General features: G+C 39.8%; 2 protein-coding genes across 2 annotated transcripts; one reads left to right on the top strand and one right to left on the bottom strand.

Moving 5' to 3' along the window:
- The first annotated feature begins 507 nt into the window (after window positions 1-507).
- cap1 (CAP, adenylate cyclase-associated protein 1 (yeast)) lies at window positions 508-14,625 on the top strand. The gene is made up of 13 exons (XM_080045247.1): window positions 508-641; window positions 5,965-6,072; window positions 6,528-6,628; window positions 6,972-7,049; window positions 7,791-7,934; window positions 8,737-8,822; window positions 9,329-9,434; window positions 10,023-10,209; window positions 11,844-12,025; window positions 12,251-12,374; window positions 12,628-12,710; window positions 12,998-13,141; window positions 13,371-14,625. The coding sequence occupies exons 2-13, from the start codon at window positions 5,967-5,969 to the stop codon at window positions 13,452-13,454; spliced, it is 1,425 nt and encodes a 474-aa protein (XP_079901373.1). The 5' UTR covers window positions 508-641; window positions 5,965-5,966; the 3' UTR covers window positions 13,455-14,625.
- Window positions 14,624-19,315, bottom strand: ppt1 (palmitoyl-protein thioesterase 1 (ceroid-lipofuscinosis, neuronal 1, infantile)). Its single transcript, XM_080045248.1, has 10 exons — window positions 19,268-19,315; window positions 18,088-18,210; window positions 17,762-17,871; window positions 17,210-17,337; window positions 16,871-16,941; window positions 16,434-16,536; window positions 16,194-16,284; window positions 15,478-15,576; window positions 15,309-15,380; window positions 14,624-15,118 (listed from the first exon to the last, which is right to left on the bottom strand). The coding sequence occupies exons 2-10, from the start codon at window positions 18,200-18,202 to the stop codon at window positions 14,996-14,998; spliced, it is 912 nt and encodes a 303-aa protein (XP_079901374.1). The 5' UTR covers window positions 18,203-18,210; window positions 19,268-19,315; the 3' UTR covers window positions 14,624-14,995.
- Between the last annotated feature and the right edge of the window lie 43 nt (window positions 19,316-19,358).

The following is a 19,358-nucleotide window of genomic DNA, read 5'->3' as shown; positions in this document are numbered from 1 at the left end:
TTACAGCCCAGCAAACGTGTTTTAGCATGACAGAGCACAAGAAACACACAAGATGCACACTACAGTATGCAATGTGTGCATTCTGCATGGATAGTCCTATAGTATAAGTGACTTATGCAATAAAATAATGTTGAAGAAAATCAAAGTACAATGCATGTATGCAATAGTTAGTATATAGGGCTACATATAACATAGCCTAGTATGCATACAAATGAGATGGAGTGTTTGTGTTTAGTGTGTGTGTGAGAGAGAGAGAGAGAGAGCCAGAGAGAGAGACAGAGGGAGACACTTCTCTCCTAGAAGCATTAAGTTAATGTTTAATAGGATGGTGGTGACATATCTCTGCTGCAAAGCCTTCAGATATGTCATAGGAGGAAGGAAAGCGGTTGTTCCTTCTTGTCTTATTTCGCTGCACTCTGCCTCTCAACCTCCTTATATGGGAAAGGAATTAAAGTTGGTCGAACATGGGCGGAAACGCGGCGCGGTGACAGCTGGGTAAAATTCACCGACATACAGGAAGAAAAAAAAAGGAAAAAAAGAGACGAAGCCCAGTCTGCTCTGCTCTGCAAGCCTGCACACTGCACACTCCCTCATCCCACGGCGAGATAATACACCAAATCACTGCTCCTCCAGTTTAGCAGGTATGTTGTGGCGATTTGTAATCAATTTGTAATTTCACAATAGCGTAAAACAACATGGTAAATAAGCGAAATAGACATTAGCTGGACGTAGGGAGGGGTGTGTGAGAGGAAGACAAAAAATCCAGGAAATAGAACCAGACAGCAACAAAAGCGACTAGGGGAATACTATTAAGACACCAGTTCGCCTATATGATACGTTAATATACATGTTTAACTCTTATTTGGCCGTTATGTCTTTGTTGCATTGTTAAACAATCACCGGTTGTCAGTTGGGTGAAGCCGAAGCTCGCGAGCTCCGGTGGGTGTTATGACACATTTCGTGAACCCCCGCAGATTGTGTCCTCACTGCTGAAGCAATCGTCTACAATAAAACGAGTCAATACGAGTTTAAAGTGGAAAAGTGTGATACAACTTAAGCTGTCGCAAGTGTATTCTGATATTTAAGTATTTATTTATTTTGAGATGTATTTGTTTGTAAACGTGTGGGTTACGTGTTAAGGAGGACAGGGGGATAGAGTTGCTAGGGAATCCGAATAAGCCATTACACCGGTTAGCTATAGCCTAGCTAGCATCCCTCCTAGCCCCGGTGATCGCATTAACATCAGCGGCTTGAACTTGATTTGTTTTGAGCCCTGTGCTCCCACCCAGGTAGTGTGTAGGAAGGTAGGTTACAGCTCTCCGCCATTGCTTTGGCCTACTTGTACCTCTACTACAAGGAAGAAATGTGTTTTATTTTATTGTTTTGAATCAATTCAAATGGACTAAAAAGGGGGTTAGTTGGACGCTCCCTTCTTTCTCCCCCAGGCAACCACCCTCACACAGGCCTAACCTACTTCACTGCCCCTGCTGCATGCTTGATGATGCATTATGCATTAACATTTCTGGAATAAGTCCAATTAATATTTGTAGCTTCGCATACAGTTGGCAGGTTTGTGCATATTGGAGGAGCAACAGCTATAGGTCTAATGTAGAGGAGGTGAATGTAATCCAGGTGTTTCTGAAGGTTCCTACACATCATTAATTGGTGTTAAAATGCCTCTGGATTATTCAAGTGACACATATGTAATGCTATTGGCGTTTTAAGTTGTCTTTTAAGTAGATCTTCTTTTCCACTCATCAAAAAGTCATGTGTTATGCAAAATTGTCCTGAACCAAACCAATTGAATCAAGTTTTTTTTTATTTGCGTCACAGGCAGCAAGGCAACTTTATTTGTATAGCACATTTTATACACAAAGGCAACTCAATCAATATATCAATTCCATGAATCAGCAGGTGATTCATATGTTTATTTACTTTTCAAATGTTGCACTAGGGTGTTTTCTCTATTCTTAGCAGGAAATGTAGTTTAAATGATAACGCTGGTGAACGCTTAATTGTTTCTTGTCACTTTCTGGAGCAAGAACAGCTGGACTGTTTAATTTTTGGACCAAATAGCATTTTTATTTTTTTTGGATACACAGACTTTACCTGTTAGTCAGATCTTTTTATGGGATCGATTGGCTAGATGTATCATATAGAGGTACATTCTATTAAGCATCTAACCCATTTTCTTAATTTCCAGTAAAAGGGCTGCTGCCTCCACATCTGAAGTTGCGGTTACTCAGCCCCAGTTTTGGCCATTTTGCCCTTTACTGAGTGCTTCAATCTGAGGAAAATGTTATGAAAGGCACAATTTCCTGAGTCATCCATTGCTATATCTGCCTCTCACGTCTCTGGAAAGTTGCTCCTATTTCCTATGACAGTGGAGTTAACTTGATGTTTTTGCACTCTGCTCAAACATATGTGGTCAATTTGCTTTTGGAAATGTTCTATACTATCGTAAGTGCTGTAGCAGGAAATCCAGTGAGCACTTTCAACACTAAGAAGTTAAAGTAGTAGAGACAAATTTAAGTGTTTGTTTTCATCCACATACACCTTTTTGGGGGCGACTCCCTTCCTGTATTGCTGCTGGTGAGTCATCTCTCAGCTGAGACCAGGAAGTGGTAGACACACACACAGTTGAACCCAAGTATCTGCAGGTATCTTATAGAAATGCTACTGTGTGGTCCCTGGATATTAAGGCATTTGGGTCAAGGGTAGTATGTGGTGCGTGTCCTGCTATGATCTAATTTTATTCCCACGCCTTGTGGAGGCTTTAAATTACAACAGTTTGAATGTGTGAGAGGCAGAAAGAAGGGAAGTGGTGTTTTGAGTGACGCATCAGCTGTAAGGATAGTAGGTCTGTTGGTCATTTCAAATGTATTTTCTCTTTTTCTACCTTTCCTGCAGTAGCTCCAAACAGTCAACTTCTTGGGTTATATTAATATATTGCTGCTAATAGACTACCTATTGATATGACTTCACTTAAAGGTGCACTTTGCAGTTTCAGAAAAGGGAGATTTCTTTACATTTGCAGAGCCTGCAGTAAGTTTGCAAAACAAATTTACTCCAAACTGAATTATGTTGAGGAACCTGGAACCAAACGTAAGACTAGAATGTTTGTTAACACAACTGTGGGCCCTGCAGCTGTAAACAGTGAAACAGTAAATTTTAAGGTAGCTTTTTCACCTCCAAACAGTGTTCCAGATCTAATTTTACCTTTTTTAGAAAATGTTCACTTCTCTGACCCACCCAAAGTTACATAGTTCATTGCACCTTTTAATAGCCAGAGGTATGACATAATATATAACCTGCCTCTCTCTGCTCAAGGCGTAACTGTACTGATAATAACAACATGATTAATAATAGATATAGGCATCAGTAGAAAGGTTGAGTCATATGATGGCGCAATGCTTTTTTAGCAACTTTTCTAACCAGCCATGAAAAAAAAAAAAAGTTGGAGAAAATATTGCACCTCCATCAGGTTTTAGTGCATGTACAAATGTCATCTTAAAACCGAGCATATGTATTTTTTTTTATTTTCTTTTATGAGTGCCAATATAATACACAAGATTTAGTAATAGTTTGTTCATATAGCTTATTTGGAGAAAGCTTTTTTTTTTATTCAACAAATTTGAAAGTTCTCTGAAGTAAACACATGCAGCTCTACAACAACTTCCCCAAAACACAATTATCTAAATTTAGCTGAGTTTGATTAAGATCTGGAGCTATCTCATCCAGCACAAGTAAACAACATCATGATGCTGGCATTGAATTTTTGGCATTTGTTGTACATTTCTGTCGTTAACGGAACATTGAGGTTTGATACCCAGCCCAGCTCTTAGCAGGTAGTATCCTTTCTTTTAATTATCGACTTAATCAGACATTTTCTTTTTTTGGGTTTGTCTAGTCATGTGTCTAAAAACCCGAAGATATTTTGTTTACAATGATATGCAACACAAACTCCTCACATTAGAGAAGCTGTATTACATTGGTGTGACAAACGGTTCAAATCAAGTAATTGATTTTCTCTTTCTTTTACTACTTCACATTTAAAGTCATTGATTTCAAAATGGCTGCATAGCTCATTTTACTCGTTTTTGTTGCTTGTGCGTCCGACTTTAATTTTGTTCAGCGCTTTTTTCAACTCTAGTTGTTTTTAAATTTGCTATGATGAGTTCATTTAATTTGAAAATGTATGTGATTTCAGCTCTTGCTTTTAGAAACAAAAGTCACTCGATCAGATTGAAGATTTTGTTTCAATCCCTCCTGAGTGAAAGTTCTCAACACACACTTGTTGGATCCGCCCATACTGAAAGTGAGACAGTGGCTGTAGGTTCATCTAGCTTCATTAGTGAGAGTGGATCTATTCACCGTAGGCCAGGTGTTTGTACCTGAGCCTGGAGACACACACACACACGACAGCAGTGTCGAGTAACAGCCTGCTTATGTAATGTTAGCCTTTCTCATTAGGTGTGTCTGAGTTCTCTAGACTTGGATTGTAGTAAGCTAATCTTGTACTTAAAAGTTTAAGCGAGGAGATAGCGTGTAGACTCTGTGGAGACGATATTTTCCTGGAGACGACAATCGCTGCCCCTTTTTAAAGTTTGAAATGGTTTAGTTTGTGAAACGTATAGAACCATCTGTAAAGGACATAGTTGGGATAACGGGGCAGGTCGAACTCTGCACAGACTCAGCAGCAGTCACTGATAATGCAAGTCTGGACCTGCTATCAAACACGCACATTCTTCCTCTTTTTTTTGTTACTCAACAAATCTAGATTTCACTGGCTTTAAACAACGGGGCTAAAAATGGCTTCCTTTAAAATATGTGTATGTGTTTTGGGGTATTATTATTTATTTTTTTACTCTGGAATATTTATTGTGTGAAGGCAGTTGGACAACAACTTTCAATTCAAAGTAAATTGTACAGTATTGTCAGTTTCAATTCTGCCATTTGTTATAGTTATGGGACGTATAGAAGAAGGTCCTAATGCCTTTTCTCATAGACCATGCTGTTGGAATAAACAAGTACCAAAACAAAGCAACACATTACTAAAGTACTAAGAAGTTTGTCTGGGGAACAGGGGTAGGGACAACAACCACGCCCAATTAAAGAGCTAAAACCATTATCGTTTGAACAATTTCATGTTAGAGGGAACAATCAATGTTTGCTAAATCAACTTCAGGATGAAAGCCCTAAATGTGGGACTTTTAGTTGTTGACGTCTGATTGCGAGCTGTAGGACCAACCTAATACGAACCTGCCCAGCATCCAAAACACTGCCGCTTGTGATCCACACAAAGCAGCTAATTTATAATTGCAGTAACTGCCTTCGCCGTATGTCTCAGGAGTAATTCAGTCGACCAATTAGAAGTTCACAAGAACAAAAAGTAGCTTACCTTGTGCAAAGCCAACCTCACGACAAACACAAACAATAGATTTGACGTTTGTTTTAAACGGCATAAAATCTTAGCTTTATTAATGAGCATCATTCTCCACAAACGTAGCTATACAGACAAATATTATCATCACAACATTCTGCATTATCAACCAAAAGTATAGTTTTTGTGTTTTGAATATTTGCCTCAATAAATGAATTGAAATGAGCTTATAAAGATGACATGATACTGGGATGATTTTCCATCTTTTTAAAGCTACTTATGTAGAAAAATCTGATGTTAAAATATTCTATTTTGTGTGTAACTTCTCCAAACATGCTTCCTCCTGGCTTAGCCATTGATATTTAATATTGAAGGGGCAGCTTTAATACCATCGTTGGAAACATCTTTGTTGCATTATGTGTGAAACCTCGCGAGTTGCAGACATCAACGCTGCCATTGCAAACAAAAGGAAAACATGTTTTTTAAATGACCTCTGGCACCTGTGTAGAGTGTAGTGTTTAACTATGAACCAGTTTGGACTGTTTGCCCCGTCCTTCATGGCCTCTTCTTCCCTCTCTCAGGAATGGCTGAGTTGGCGAGTTTGGTGCAGAGGCTGGAGGTGGCGGTGGGTCGACTGGAGGGCATGTCCGGCCCCGGAGGCAGCGCTGGGGGAGACTCGGCTGGCGGGCGTGAGTTTCATTATTATGGAATAAGGCTGTGTTCGAAAAGCCATACTAATGTCCTACTTTATACTCATTTTGACGTCATTTTAAGTGTTGTGTATGCGAGTGATGCCCGGATGATTACTTACTTCTGGGAAGATTTTGTGTATGGATCGATGGGTTACTTTTATTACACCAACCACCCCACAATGCATTGCGTCCTTTCAAACAACACAGACGTTTTTCTTTTAAATTCCTTAGTGCTTCTCTATACTCCAGTTTAATTGGTCCGACGAACCTTGCATAAACAATTGATCATTAAGTAGACAGTATCTAGAATATACATGTTGAGTATGTAGGAAGGAGGATGTTGGTAGGCCGTTTAGAACACAGCCTATGTCTTTTTACCAGGAGTGTATTGTACTGTACGTCAGATAAGCATTTATATGTATATCCTAATGTGTGTTTTATCTTCTCTGTAGCGGTGTCGGCGTATGTCGAGGCCTTCGATGAGATTGTCAACGGTCCTTTGGCTCAGTACCTGTCCCTCAGCCAGAAGATAGGGGGCGACGTCCAGAAACATGTAAGTTACTGTGTTTTAACACAAACATTTTATACTATTTTGCATCTAAATATAGTCAGTTGTGTTGTTGGTCATTTAATTCTAACATATCACCAGAAGGGTCAGTCAGTCTGTTTTTGCGTATTGGTTACAAATGACTCACATTTTGGAGCCCTGCTTTTAATATTGAAGTATTCTCATGTTTTTCGATTTTTTTTTTAAGTTACAGTATAAAAATTACAAAACTTGACCAGACTTGAATCTTTTTAATTGTTAAAAGGTCAAAAGCACCAGGACGTTTGTTTGTTCTCCTTCCATTTCTCTTAAGATGTTTGAACTAAATTGAACCTTTCTTCTCTTCCAGGCAGAGATGATGAAGCAGGGATTCGCCAGTCAGAGGAAACTCCTCATACAAGCCTCCTCCTCCCAGAAGCCCTCTGATGTGAGTCTGAAGCACTTAGTGGCTGATAAATCAATTAATGTCTCGCTTAACTAAACGGCACCAATCAATCAATTTGCATAATTCATTATGCTCACCTTGTGTCTTACCTCCCCGGAGCCCTGTCACTCTCCTGTACAGAACAACAACATTATATTTAGATTTTTAAAATGGGAACATTCTAGCTGGATTTATAGTCGATGAAAAGCATTTGCAGCTTTAGTCAGAGACATTACATGCTGAGTATGCAAGAAATGGAATTGTGACAAATGTATGGACGAGAGACGTGTCGGCTCACAAGTAAAACATTAAATAATTTAGTAATATAAAGGAATAAAATAAGAGCAATAGACATATTTGAGTGAGTCTTTATACATATAAGTGTAAACTGTATAGATGCCAGAGACATGCTGAATATGCAAGAAATTCAGATTTTGAAGAAAAAGAAAAATGTTATAGTTCAAGACAAAAATGCCCCCTGAATCTACAAATATGAAACCTGAATTTAAAATCCACCGTATGAGTTTGGTTTTCAGTTTATAAGTCATACTTACTGACTAACTAAGGGTCGGAATTACAATGCAATGTACTTGGAGAGAGTCAAGTCAACTCCGCAATAAGAAATTTCAGAAATACAATTGTTAAAATGATTCTTTCCATTCTTGTAGGTGAGATTCATGTACATTAAAGTGACAGTTGTATTCTGTTTTCTTTTAACTGTGAATTCCTGTCTTCCCTGTCCAGGCCGTACTGACGACTCTCCTGCAGCCGGTCTCCAAGGCGATCCAGCAGGTTCAGGCGTTCCGCGAGCAGAACCGAACCTCCCCGCTCTTCAACCATCTCTCTGCTGTCAGCGAGAGCGTGCCCGCCCTGGGATGGATCGCACTGGTGAGACTAGGGATGGGAGGCTCTTTGTGTGTGTGTGTGTGTGTGTGTGTGTGTGTGTGACACAGAGTGACTCCCTCTTTGTGTGTGTGTGGGCGGATAGCTTGAGTGCATAAAAGGCCGGAAACAACACGCTCTTTGATTCTGTCATCACTGTGTGGTGAATAACAGTTTCTTGGCTGACACATGGCAACCAGCAACAGAGCGTCACTGTTGGACTTTATGATTAACTCTTTGTTGTTTGTTGTGTTTTGATTTCACATGAATAATGCATCAGGTTTTCAAATGCATATAATGGATGCATTCACTCTTTCTACGCCTACTCTCCAATATCTTTAATATTTCATTATGAACTCAGCCTGTGAATTGGATGTATGACTTTCACCACTCATTTGCTACAGTAGCAGGCAGTCTAGAGGAATAGTTCTACATTTTCGGGAAACGCAATGAACACATGTTCATTTTCTTACTTGGTGAGATGAGAAGAATGATACCTCTCGTCTCTGTCAGCTGTTAAGCTAAGCTTCGCATGAAGCCTGGGAAAAGGGGAAACAACTATTTTGACAAAAACTAATGAAGGCGAATATAGTTACTAAAGCAGAGCCGAGCTTGGCCATTCCCCCATTGGCTGTAGCTTCATATTTAGCATACAGACATTACAGTGCAATTGATTTCCTTATCTCCTCTCTAAAGCAAATAATATAATTCTAATAAATTAATGCATAAATAAATATTCAAACTCTTGATGTAAATCTCAGTTCAGACCTGGATGCATTGTATGTTTACCTTGGTCTTTGTGTCCCAGGCTCCTAAGCCGTGCCCCTACGTCAAAGAGATGCAGGATGCCGCCATGTTCTACACCAACCGTGTGCTCAAGGACTTCAAGGAAAAGTAAGTAAAGCTTCTTTTAGATGTAATGCATCAATCTAGTGAGCTTTGTAGTCATTTTCTTAAAAAGTAACAACTAATAACCAATAGCTCAAATTTCACATGCAGTCAAGCAGTTTGCTCGAAACCATCTGTCTTCCATCTTTCCTTCCTCTAGTTTTACTGAGTCAGCGCTGACGCAAGCTGGTGCTAGACTTCCTGTATTTAAACCTTAAATCAAAGTGTTTGTGCTTATGAGCAGACTTAAGTTATGCTGATTAATTACAAGAAACAGTGTTTAATCCAAATGCATAGTATGAAGAACAGCACATTCATACAGTGTTAGGTCTTTGCTAAGTGGTTTGTTTGGGTTGATAAAATGTTGCCTGTACTTGGTAGTAGTAAATCTGTTTCTCTGTGTCGGAGACTCTCATGCATCGTCTGTTTCTCCTGTGGGACACAACTCAAAAAAAAAAAAAGCAAATATTTGACCAATAGACGACCCCGTTTGTATCTCTTCCTCCTCTCAGGGACAAGGCACACGTGGACTGGGTGAAGGCCTACGTCTCCATCTGGACCGAGCTCCAAAACTACATCAAGAAGCACCACACCACCGGACTCACCTGGAGCAAGACTGTGAGTCTGCTGAATGCTTAACAAATCCTCCTGAAGAGCCGAGAATAAGACATTTTATCAAGTGACTTACAGCCAAGTGTAAGAGTGATCAAATGATTCATTGCACACTCTCTGGGCAGAAAGGATTTTATCCCTACAGTCTTTTAAAAAAACAGCTTGATATAATTTATTCCTCCAGTAGCAATTAACATGTTGAAATGAACTAAATCAAGCTATACCAACTTCAAGTCCTATATAACAGTATAGCCATTAATAGCTTTATTTCTTAAGTTTTCAAAAACAACTAGAAACAACTAGAAGTGAAGCATTTTTAGTTGTATCTTCCATGGTTGTCCAATTATTCACTTTTAGCTGTTGCATAAATATTTTTCTTCCTGTTCCTGCTCTCATGGGCGGCACAGTTTGTGTGTTTATACCCTCCCCTTCCGTCACCAGTGGAAAACATTGATATCTGATGATCATGTCTGTTAACAAATTAACTGTTTCTTAGCGCAAATGTCAAAACATGTCAGTTGAATCCTTTGCTGTTATATTATGTGGCTTCAACAACAGCATTTACTTTTATATTTTAATCTTTCCCTCCACCAGGGTCCCATAGCTTCGGCCTCCTCCGGCCCCCCCAGTGCTCCTGCTGGCGGCTGCCCTCCCCCTCCTCCCCCCGGGCCTCCCCCTCCCCCCATGGACCTCAGCACCTCTGGTGGAGGCGGTGATGGTGGGGCCGACAGTCGCAACGCTCTGTTCGCCGCCCTCAACCAGGGCGCCGATATCACAAAGGGTAGGTAGTCACGGTGACCAGCATCAAATGAATAGCATGATAGAATTGCTCATGAAAGTATTGGAAGTGAAAGTGCTTATAAACGCTAAGACATCAGGAGTTGGTTTAACACACAAAATGATTGGTCATCTTAAAAAAAATATATATACTGTATATTTACTAGTGGTGGGCCGTTATCGGCGTTAACGTGCTGCGTTAACGCAAAACTCTTATCGGCGATAAAAAAAATATCGCCGTTAATCTCTTATTCCACCTCCTGTTCGGCTCAGGGGAGATGGTTCCCTCCAGGGCCGTTGGCTGTTCGCCGTCAGGGTGAACCCCCTTCCGTGTGTTCTCTGGTCGGGTAATAATAGCCGGGGGCCGTTGTTGACACTTGAGGAGCCTTTATTGCAGGAGCGAAGCTTCTCTCACACACCCGCCGCTCTCTCTCTCCATCACTTGCCCACGACACACACCACCTGGCTGCAGGATCGCTAATGTAACACTCAGCGCCAAACCCCCTTCACAAATCTGTCTATTCAATGTTTACTTATGAATGTATCCATGTACGTAACTCTGACATGTACATAACTTAATTTATTGTTAATAATATGGTCTGTTTATAAATTCGGCATATGATTAAAGCATCTAAACGCCCGTAATCATGTTAAACGTTTACTGTTTTTAAGTTATTAATGCCACTCGCTCCCGCAGATACACAGCAGAGGGAGGTCTTATATTCAGCCATTGCTAAAGGGAGTGCTGTATTATGGAACGGCCGCTGTGGTACGAAATTCCAGTCTCAACAATGTTTCCTACACGAAATTATAACTCTAGCGTCTACAGCCCGTTGTTTTCATGTAGTGTAACTTGTGTAATGTGTTACATTATTCAGCTGTTGCCGTGATGTCGGCTAACGCTGATGCTAATGATAACTAGCTCTCCGTCGCACAATAGACTGTAGGTTGGTGTTGCAGCCAGCTGTTAGGTGAAGCGCTGTCCCACAGGTAAAAGCCATGGACCTATAAAGCCTGTCCAATATTCACTCTAGTCCAGCTTCTTGAAAAGTTTATAAGGACTTTATTATTTATGTAAAAATTATATTTAATGTTTCACTTGAAGCACAAAAGTAATGGCTTTATTTTCTGTTATAGCCTATAGCCTACCCAACAAATTAGTTTTTTCGTTTTTTTTTAAGCACAAAAAACAGTGCAATGTTGTGATTTTTAGCCTTATATCTGATTAAATTGTTAGAATATTATTTGTTCGCAATAATTAGACACTCGTTCTGATGACGAAATGAAAGCCACCTGGCTTGAGAAACACGTTCTCAAAGACTTACTTTGAGTCATTATTTAGGAGCACACACATATTATGAATGAATTCAAATGAGACATTTTAATCTAGATTAATCTAGATTAATTCCAAAATTAATCTAGATTAATCTAGATTAAAAAAATTAATCTATGCCCACCTCTAATATTTACACAAAAGATCAGCATGACATAATCCAATATGGTCACATTGAGACGGTAACTGTAATCTTCACTACAGCTCTGTAAACATCAGTTATGAATTAATCTGTGATATTTATTCCGTTTCATGTTCATGTTATACTCTGGTACTTTACTATATGTTTCTCCTGACCGCTCCAGGCCTGAAACACATCGGTCACGACCAGATGACTCACAAGAATCCCAACCTGAGGACCCAGGGCGCTCCAGTACGCACCGGACCCAAACCTTTCGCTTCACCTGTCTCCAAACCCGCTGCGTCCGCCGCCCCGGCCCGCACGCTGCCCCCTGTGTTTGAGCTGGAAGGGAAGAAGTGGAAAGTGGTACGCTGTCGTTTCACTCTATTCTGTAGTTTATCTCTGTAAAAGGACAAGGCCACAATAACAGGAGTAGACATGTTGTTTCTGTGGCTTTTGCTGGAATGTTTTGTTTATGTAGCTGCCAGAATGAGTCACTGAACAAGAATAACTATTTTTTTATATATATATATAGCCTTTTATAGTAACTCATTTCAGCTCTAATCTCTGTATTTTCTTTCCCCTCTGTAGGAGAACCAAGAGGGAGTTGAGGGCTTGGTGATCAGCGACACCGAGCTCAAACAAGTGGTTTATGCTTACAAGTGTAACAAGAGCACCCTGCAGGTCAAGGGCAAACTCAACTCCATCATCCTAGGTAAGAAGAAATCCAACTGGCGCTTTGGACTGATGTATCAATACAGTTAAGGTTAATTGAGTTATTTTAAGATCATTTTTCATCATTTTGAACAAAATCTGAACAGGCAGATGTTTACAGATAAGATTATGTGACCTACATTTTCCCAGGATATAATTATCTTCAAACATCCTATGCAAAAAAAAGAATTGATTTGCTCAGAAATGATTATGTTTTTTTTTCGTCTTCACGTTTTCTTGTTTGTGTCCATCAGACAACTGTAAGAAAATGGGCCTGGTGTTTGAAGATGTCGTGGGCATCGTAGAAGTCATCAACTGCAAGGACGTTAAGATCCAGGTGAGGACAACACGTAGTGTGATAAAGTGCTGTTTTTAGAGACACTCCCTCAACAAGCAGCAGTGTTGCAATGTTTTGCATTTAATGACATGACCCAGTGATTCATGTAGTCAATGTGGTGTAAGCTGCTTAGTTTTTGAGCACAGATTGTTTTAAATTAAATGTATCCCTTTTGTCCTGATCAAATTCTATCAAGATTTTTTTTTTTGCATTTTCTAGTGCAGTATTTTGTTTTTATGAGGAGGTTAAATTTTAAAAAAAATTACATGTTGTTTGTGTGTCTCTAGGTCATGGGTAAGGTCCCCACTATCTCCATCAACAAGACGGACGGTTGCCACGTCTACCTGAGCAAAGACTCTGTGAGCTGTGAGATCGTCAGCGCCAAGAGCTCGGAGATGAACATCCTGGTGCCCAACGCAGACGGAGAGTTTGTGAGTATCTGTCAGGAGGGAGTTTAGAATATTTGTGACAAGTTATTATGATTTAAGTTTTCAGAACTAGTGAGGTTGAAAACAGAAGTACACAAATGTCTGAAATATGGTCTGACACAGTTAGTTTTGATCTTTTCATGTCTTTTGTTGACGATAAGAAATATTCAAAATATTTCCAGCCTCATTCTTTAAGTCCAACCCTCCTTCTCCTCCTTCCTCCCTCTGTCAGTCGGAGCATGCCGTTCCCGAGCAGTTCAAGACCATCTGGGACGGCAAGAAGCTCGTTACCACAGCGACAGAGATCGCCGGATAGAGGTGGCAGCTTGATAAATGGCCGCTCCTCCTCGACACCATCCCCACTCGTCTTTTTTGCAAAATGCCTTCCCGACTGATCCACCAACCCCACCAGCTAACTCTCACACTGTAGACTGAGATTTGGACCTCATGCGTTTATAGCTCCCGCCCTCCTTCCTCATCAGCCAATCACGGCTTAAGCTGTCCCTTCCATAAGCCAATGAGAGGACTGCTCGTTTATCTGGAGCAAATCCTCCAGCCAATCAGCAGGGAGCAGCTTGTCATTCAAATTTCCCCCTGTGAGCCAGTGAGCACTTTTCCAAAAAAACATTCATGGGTTTTGTCAATATCTGGGATGCTCTGTGATGATTTGTCTATCTATCTGGATAATGCTAAGCTAAATTCAACCTGTAGAATAGCCAACACGGAAATCTTATTGATTCCACTGCAGCCAATCGGGATGCTTAAGGCTCTTTCTGTTCTTCGTGGTCAAGAAGGGACCCATTTTTTTTTTGTTTTATTTTTGTGGCCTGATATGTTTCGGTTCCATTATGCAATTCACTGTTTGGAGCACTTGTCGAACACAGCCCAGGATAATGGCATCCATATCACCTCCGCTGGTGTTAACCGTAAACATTAACATTCATAGTGGATAATAATGAGAAATAAATGTTGGCACTTTTCAAAAGCACATAAATAGGAGTTAGAGACCACTGTCTTACGTCGCATCATGAAAATCTCCATCTAGATAACGTTGGATTAATTTAAACAGGAAAATTATCATTCCATGTAGTGTTTTTCCTCTTAAACCCACACAGGACATTCCTGAATATTAAGAAAAACAAAAACATTCCATAAAGAAGGCATGTAAAAAAAAAAACTTGCGATTTAAAGAGCAAAGATTTATTTAGACAAAGTGGAAGATCCTAATCATTGATTGTTCTGTAACTTCACCTCAGTCTCTAGATTGGAAGTATCTGCTGTGATCACCTGTGTAGATATGAATAATTGATTGTTTCTCCACTCGCTCCTCGCCATCGTCTGCACTTCTTCAGCTCTCGGCGCTGTGAAGCTCTTCGCTGAAATTTTCTTTTATATTGTCTTTTTTTACCTCTTTTTCTTTTGGGTCCAAAATCAGAATCTGCTCATTAGTACTGGAGTCATCATTAAAAATGTTGCAATAAAATGTACCTTTTGGTTTGTCTTTATTGGGTTAAAAGGTGTTATATGTACAGATTCATACAGTTGAACACAATGCATTTAAAATTTAAAAAAAGCTTAATCCCAACATTTCTTAAAAACAACCTGACTTTTACAGAACTAGTCTAAATCTGAAATAACATTGATTAGTATGTATGGTTAGTCAAACAGCAGAGTTTCACAAAAAGGAGTTTCAGTATCGCCATGTGACACATGATCAGTGCAAAAGTAAAGATGCGTGTGCTTTCTGCATTCCCTGCTCTGGTTACTTAGCTTAGCTTTTTAATCATTTTGCTCTTGAAACAGAATTATTTCTCCTGAAGTTTATAATTTGCTCTGCGCTCCCACAAACTAACTGTTTTAGCGTAGATAAGGAAGCAGGTTTGCATCGAACCACGCATTGGTGAACTGGAGGTGGTCTCCCTCAGAGGCCAAGAACGCCAGCTTTCCAGCCTTGTCCATCGCTGCCAGGCCCAGACGATCCTACACCGAGAAACACAACAGCCTTTAGTGAAGGATACTGAACCATGGTGTCTGACAGGGTCAAATCAGCTGAATTTAAGATTTTATTGTCATGACCATCCTCTTTCCCCTTTGACCTCACAATTCAAATATAATTGACAAAAAAAAAAAAAATTGTGATGATAAAGCAGGTAATATCCCAAACTGTTACCTCTTTGTAGATGGCGCTCTCCTGCAGAGTTTCAGTCTCTTTGCCCTGGCCTGTTTTCAGGAAGCCGAACCACTACAGATAGAATCGGGACAAGACAGTTTGTGATGCTGCTTTATTACATTCAGTGAAACAGACAGACACTTTATATATTCAGTGTTTGGTTGGTTACCTCTGTATCCACAGGATCCACCACACTGTCCTGCAGAAACTTGACCATGATGAACTTTTCCAGCAGCTGAAGATTCTTCCTGTAAGTCTCATTCACAGCCTATAAAAGAGGAAAGAAATAAGATCTTACTAAACATAAATGAGAAATATGATTATGAATTGATTCAGACTATAGAAACATAAATATGATTATTAAAAAAACATTTACAAGGGGTTACACATCATGACAAATCAATATCACTTTCTTTATATAGAAAAGCTATTAATTGCTAAAGCTCTATTGCGTAACTTATGTTGCCCCCATGAGGAATTTCTGAGTAATTACAACCACACTGTCAGCGCATCTACATGAGGTAAGCCTTAGTTGATCGCACATGGGTTTTATTCCTTCAGCTGTATGTCCAGGGTTTTTCTTAGCAGTAGAATCAACAACTTGTGCGCTTCTTGAGCTCCTGCGCCAGTGACACCAGTTTGTAAACATTACCATACTTGGAGAGTTTTGTGGAGCTGGAAGCCTAAATGAACTTTGTGTCAACTCGTTTGGCAATGGCTTGAATGTAACTAGCATTCGTTTATATGAAAAAGTTCTGCACTTTAGCCTGCTAACAAATCCATTCCTCTTGTTTTATAAATCAGTTATCTCTCCTACTGTCTGAACTAATTGTATTGATTTCTTGATTTCTGCATCAATGGCTCCTGGTCTGTTCACATACTGACCCGCTCCTGATTGATGTCTGCCAGGAAGAGGCTGTGTTTCTTGTACAGGTCGTCGTTTAACGGGTCGTGCCAGTACTGCGCCTGCACCAAGCTGATAACCACAACACACACAAGCTCCAGTCAGTGCTACAGCTAAACAGAACACTGGTGACGATAGGATAGCTACACAATATCAAGGCAAAAATAACACATCAGCATCACATGAACAATGAATCAGACGGGGGCAAAGAGACAACTCACTGTTTCTGAACAGTGTCTGTGTAGGCGCCGCTGTTCAGAGCTTTGCGGATCATGTCACAGATGTGGGAGCTCTCACCGGGACACCTGGGCAGACCGTACACTCCTGATCAATGAAGAGAGAACCGTGAAGAAGTTTAGGGGAAATCTGGTGTGAACTTTTATTAATTTAATTGATATTTATAATTTATACTAATCCAGAGCTTTAAAAAGATATGATTAAGTGACAAATTTCATCTGGTGATAAGGATTATGATAATATAATCAAATTCAACTTCATTATCTCTAATAGGAAATTTATTTGGTATGAGGTGCAGGCCCAAAAGCATGACAACATAATCAGTTACTAAGTCTGTCAAATAAAAAGGCACAAAATATGAAAGAAATAAGGAAGGAAGTAAGTCGAGCTGGTGGTTTGGTTTTCTCGTGATGCTTATTACCTTGGTGCTGGCCACCGACGGAGAGCAGGTTTTTCATTGGTGGAGAGGGACATCGCTGAGCCACCGCTCTCCTGTGAAGAAAAGGAACCGGGACCAATCAAAAGGTGAGCTTCTTCCTCGTTCTCATCATGAGAAAAATAGTTTCTAACCAGCTCAAACAGAGGCTGTAGCCTGAGAAATAAAACCTTGACTGTCATCATAATTTTATTTTCTAAGATTTAAGTATTTTATTCACTGTGCAAGAGAATCAGGCCAAGAAGGTTGACTACCCAAACACAAAATGTGTCACATTTCAACCATAGAAAACCGTTAAGTGTCCAAAACAGTTTTGTTACATACAGAAACTGTCCCCCTTGGGAGAAGCCCATAGCGTTGTATCCTCCCTGCAGCTTTGGGTCCTGAGCCAGCTGACTGCACACCTCGGACACCTGCTCATTCACATCCATGAAAAACCCGTTTTCTGTGTCCTGCAAGAGGGAGAAATGGGAGAAGTTCAAAGCGTGACGTAAGGATTTAAAAAGAACAAAATGAGGTGCCGGGCCAAACGGCAGTGTAACGAATCAAAGTAGAAAAAAGTGACCAAGTTCATGCTGGTTTGCTATGAATATAAACATTGAAGTGAAGTTAAAAAGACAACTCTTTTTCTGATGTAACTTTGCCACTACCATTGAAAATATCACTGAATAGGAATCCTTACACATCATGTGGAATTATATCAAACAAACCTGCTGTATCTACTTCAAGTCCTTTATCTTTGTTACATGTTCTCTTCGTGCATTGTGTAATAGAACAGAGTTCAGATCCTATTGTATTGACTAGAGACAGTTAGGTAAAGTTTTCTTTAATTTCGTTTTTTGGCTAGGAAACATTTCACTTGTAAACAGTTTATACCTGAATGACATTCTTTCCGATCATCAGCGAGATCACGTAAATGCCAGGTATCTTCTTCTCCACCATCTTCTTGATCGCCCCCATGCTGAGCGGGTTACAGCAGCTGTCACCTGGCGAACACATGAATAAATAGAATATAATGTAAATATTCATTTAACAATCCATAACAACTTACCTAAATTGAGTCACCTAAGCCAACATTGTTGAAGTAGAAAATAAAGTAAAGTTTTTTTTTCACTTCCCCTGTACTTTTGATTACCAGCCACCTAGCAAAACTAGATTTTGAATAAACATTTACAGGTAAACATTTTTCCCTTAATGCTCACCCATCCCGTGCCAGATCACCAGTGGTGTGGTCCCATTGTTGGACTTATAAACCGGGCTGCATGAAGCCAGCAGCACTGGACCAGCCAGCAGGACACAGAGGAGGGCTGATGTCATTCTGGACCCTGATACAAACACATTTTTTATACTTAGATTATCAAGACATAAAAAAGACCACCACAATCATACATTCACTCATCTTTAACTTCATCGCTTATTTTAATATTCATGGCATATGACTTGCATTTGTATTTGCCCTGAAACTTGTATTTTCATTTTCATTTAACTTTTATTTATCCTCGAGAGACCAATTGAGGGGTGACCCTCATTTAAATTAAAAGCATACGTCACATTATAACCATTTATATAAGGTCACCACACTGTCAGCTGCTTCCCTCAGGGTTAAAAGGTCCAGAGTGCAATGAAAAACATTCACAGAAAACCTTCTGTCCCCGTTTCCATAACATATCTTAATCAGTGACGACAGAAGCCCTCCTGCAACCTCAGCACATGATATTGATTTAACCCTGATGTAGTCTTTGTATAGATCCTTCCATACACACAATGCCATTCAAAGTCCTTTCCGATTAGGAAATGACATGCACCACATTAAAGTGGACCTAGTAATGACATAAAAGACAAGGATAGAGGCCATGATTAATGGAGAATGAGAATGACAAAAGAGCCCAACCTGATAAAATAAGATGGATAAATCCCACTTAATAATAGTAGTACAAATAAGATCAAATAGAGTAATGTGTTGATCTTGCATTGTTCTGTCTTTAACTTATAATAAAATAGGCTTAAGATCGAGTAACGTTTAATTCAAAAAGGTAAAACACAGACATCAGAAGACCATTTCCTGTTTTCTTACAAAGCTTCATGATTTATGCACAGACCTCGGATACATCAGAACAACAACAATGCATCAGCAATGAATACGCACAAATAAATGTAATCTCCATGAATAAAGGGGGACATTTTCCCCGAATAAGCTAACTTGAGGAAGTACAAGGTTTGCATCAAATACATCAATGACTAAGTAACTTTTGAAATAAGCTGTAGCAGATTTATGCTATTGAGAAGGTTAAAGTGAATCCAACGTTTGAAAATCGCTTATAAAAGTAAGGTAAAAAGCCTTAATGTTTTAAAACATCAAACATTTCCAAAAACATTACTCGCCGTTTGTTTATTCTTCCTGCTTCTGATGGACTTCTCCGTCACGTGACTGTGTTTGGAGCGAACAGCCAATCAGAAGCAAGGAGCGGGGCTA

The sequence above is a fragment of the Ammodytes marinus genome (assembly GCF_949987685.1).
Source record: "Ammodytes marinus genome assembly, chromosome: 17".
Lineage (NCBI taxonomy): Eukaryota > Metazoa > Chordata > Actinopteri > Uranoscopiformes > Ammodytidae > Ammodytes > Ammodytes marinus.
Note: the sequence above shows the minus strand (reverse complement) of the source record. Positions and strands in the feature narration are given on the sequence as shown.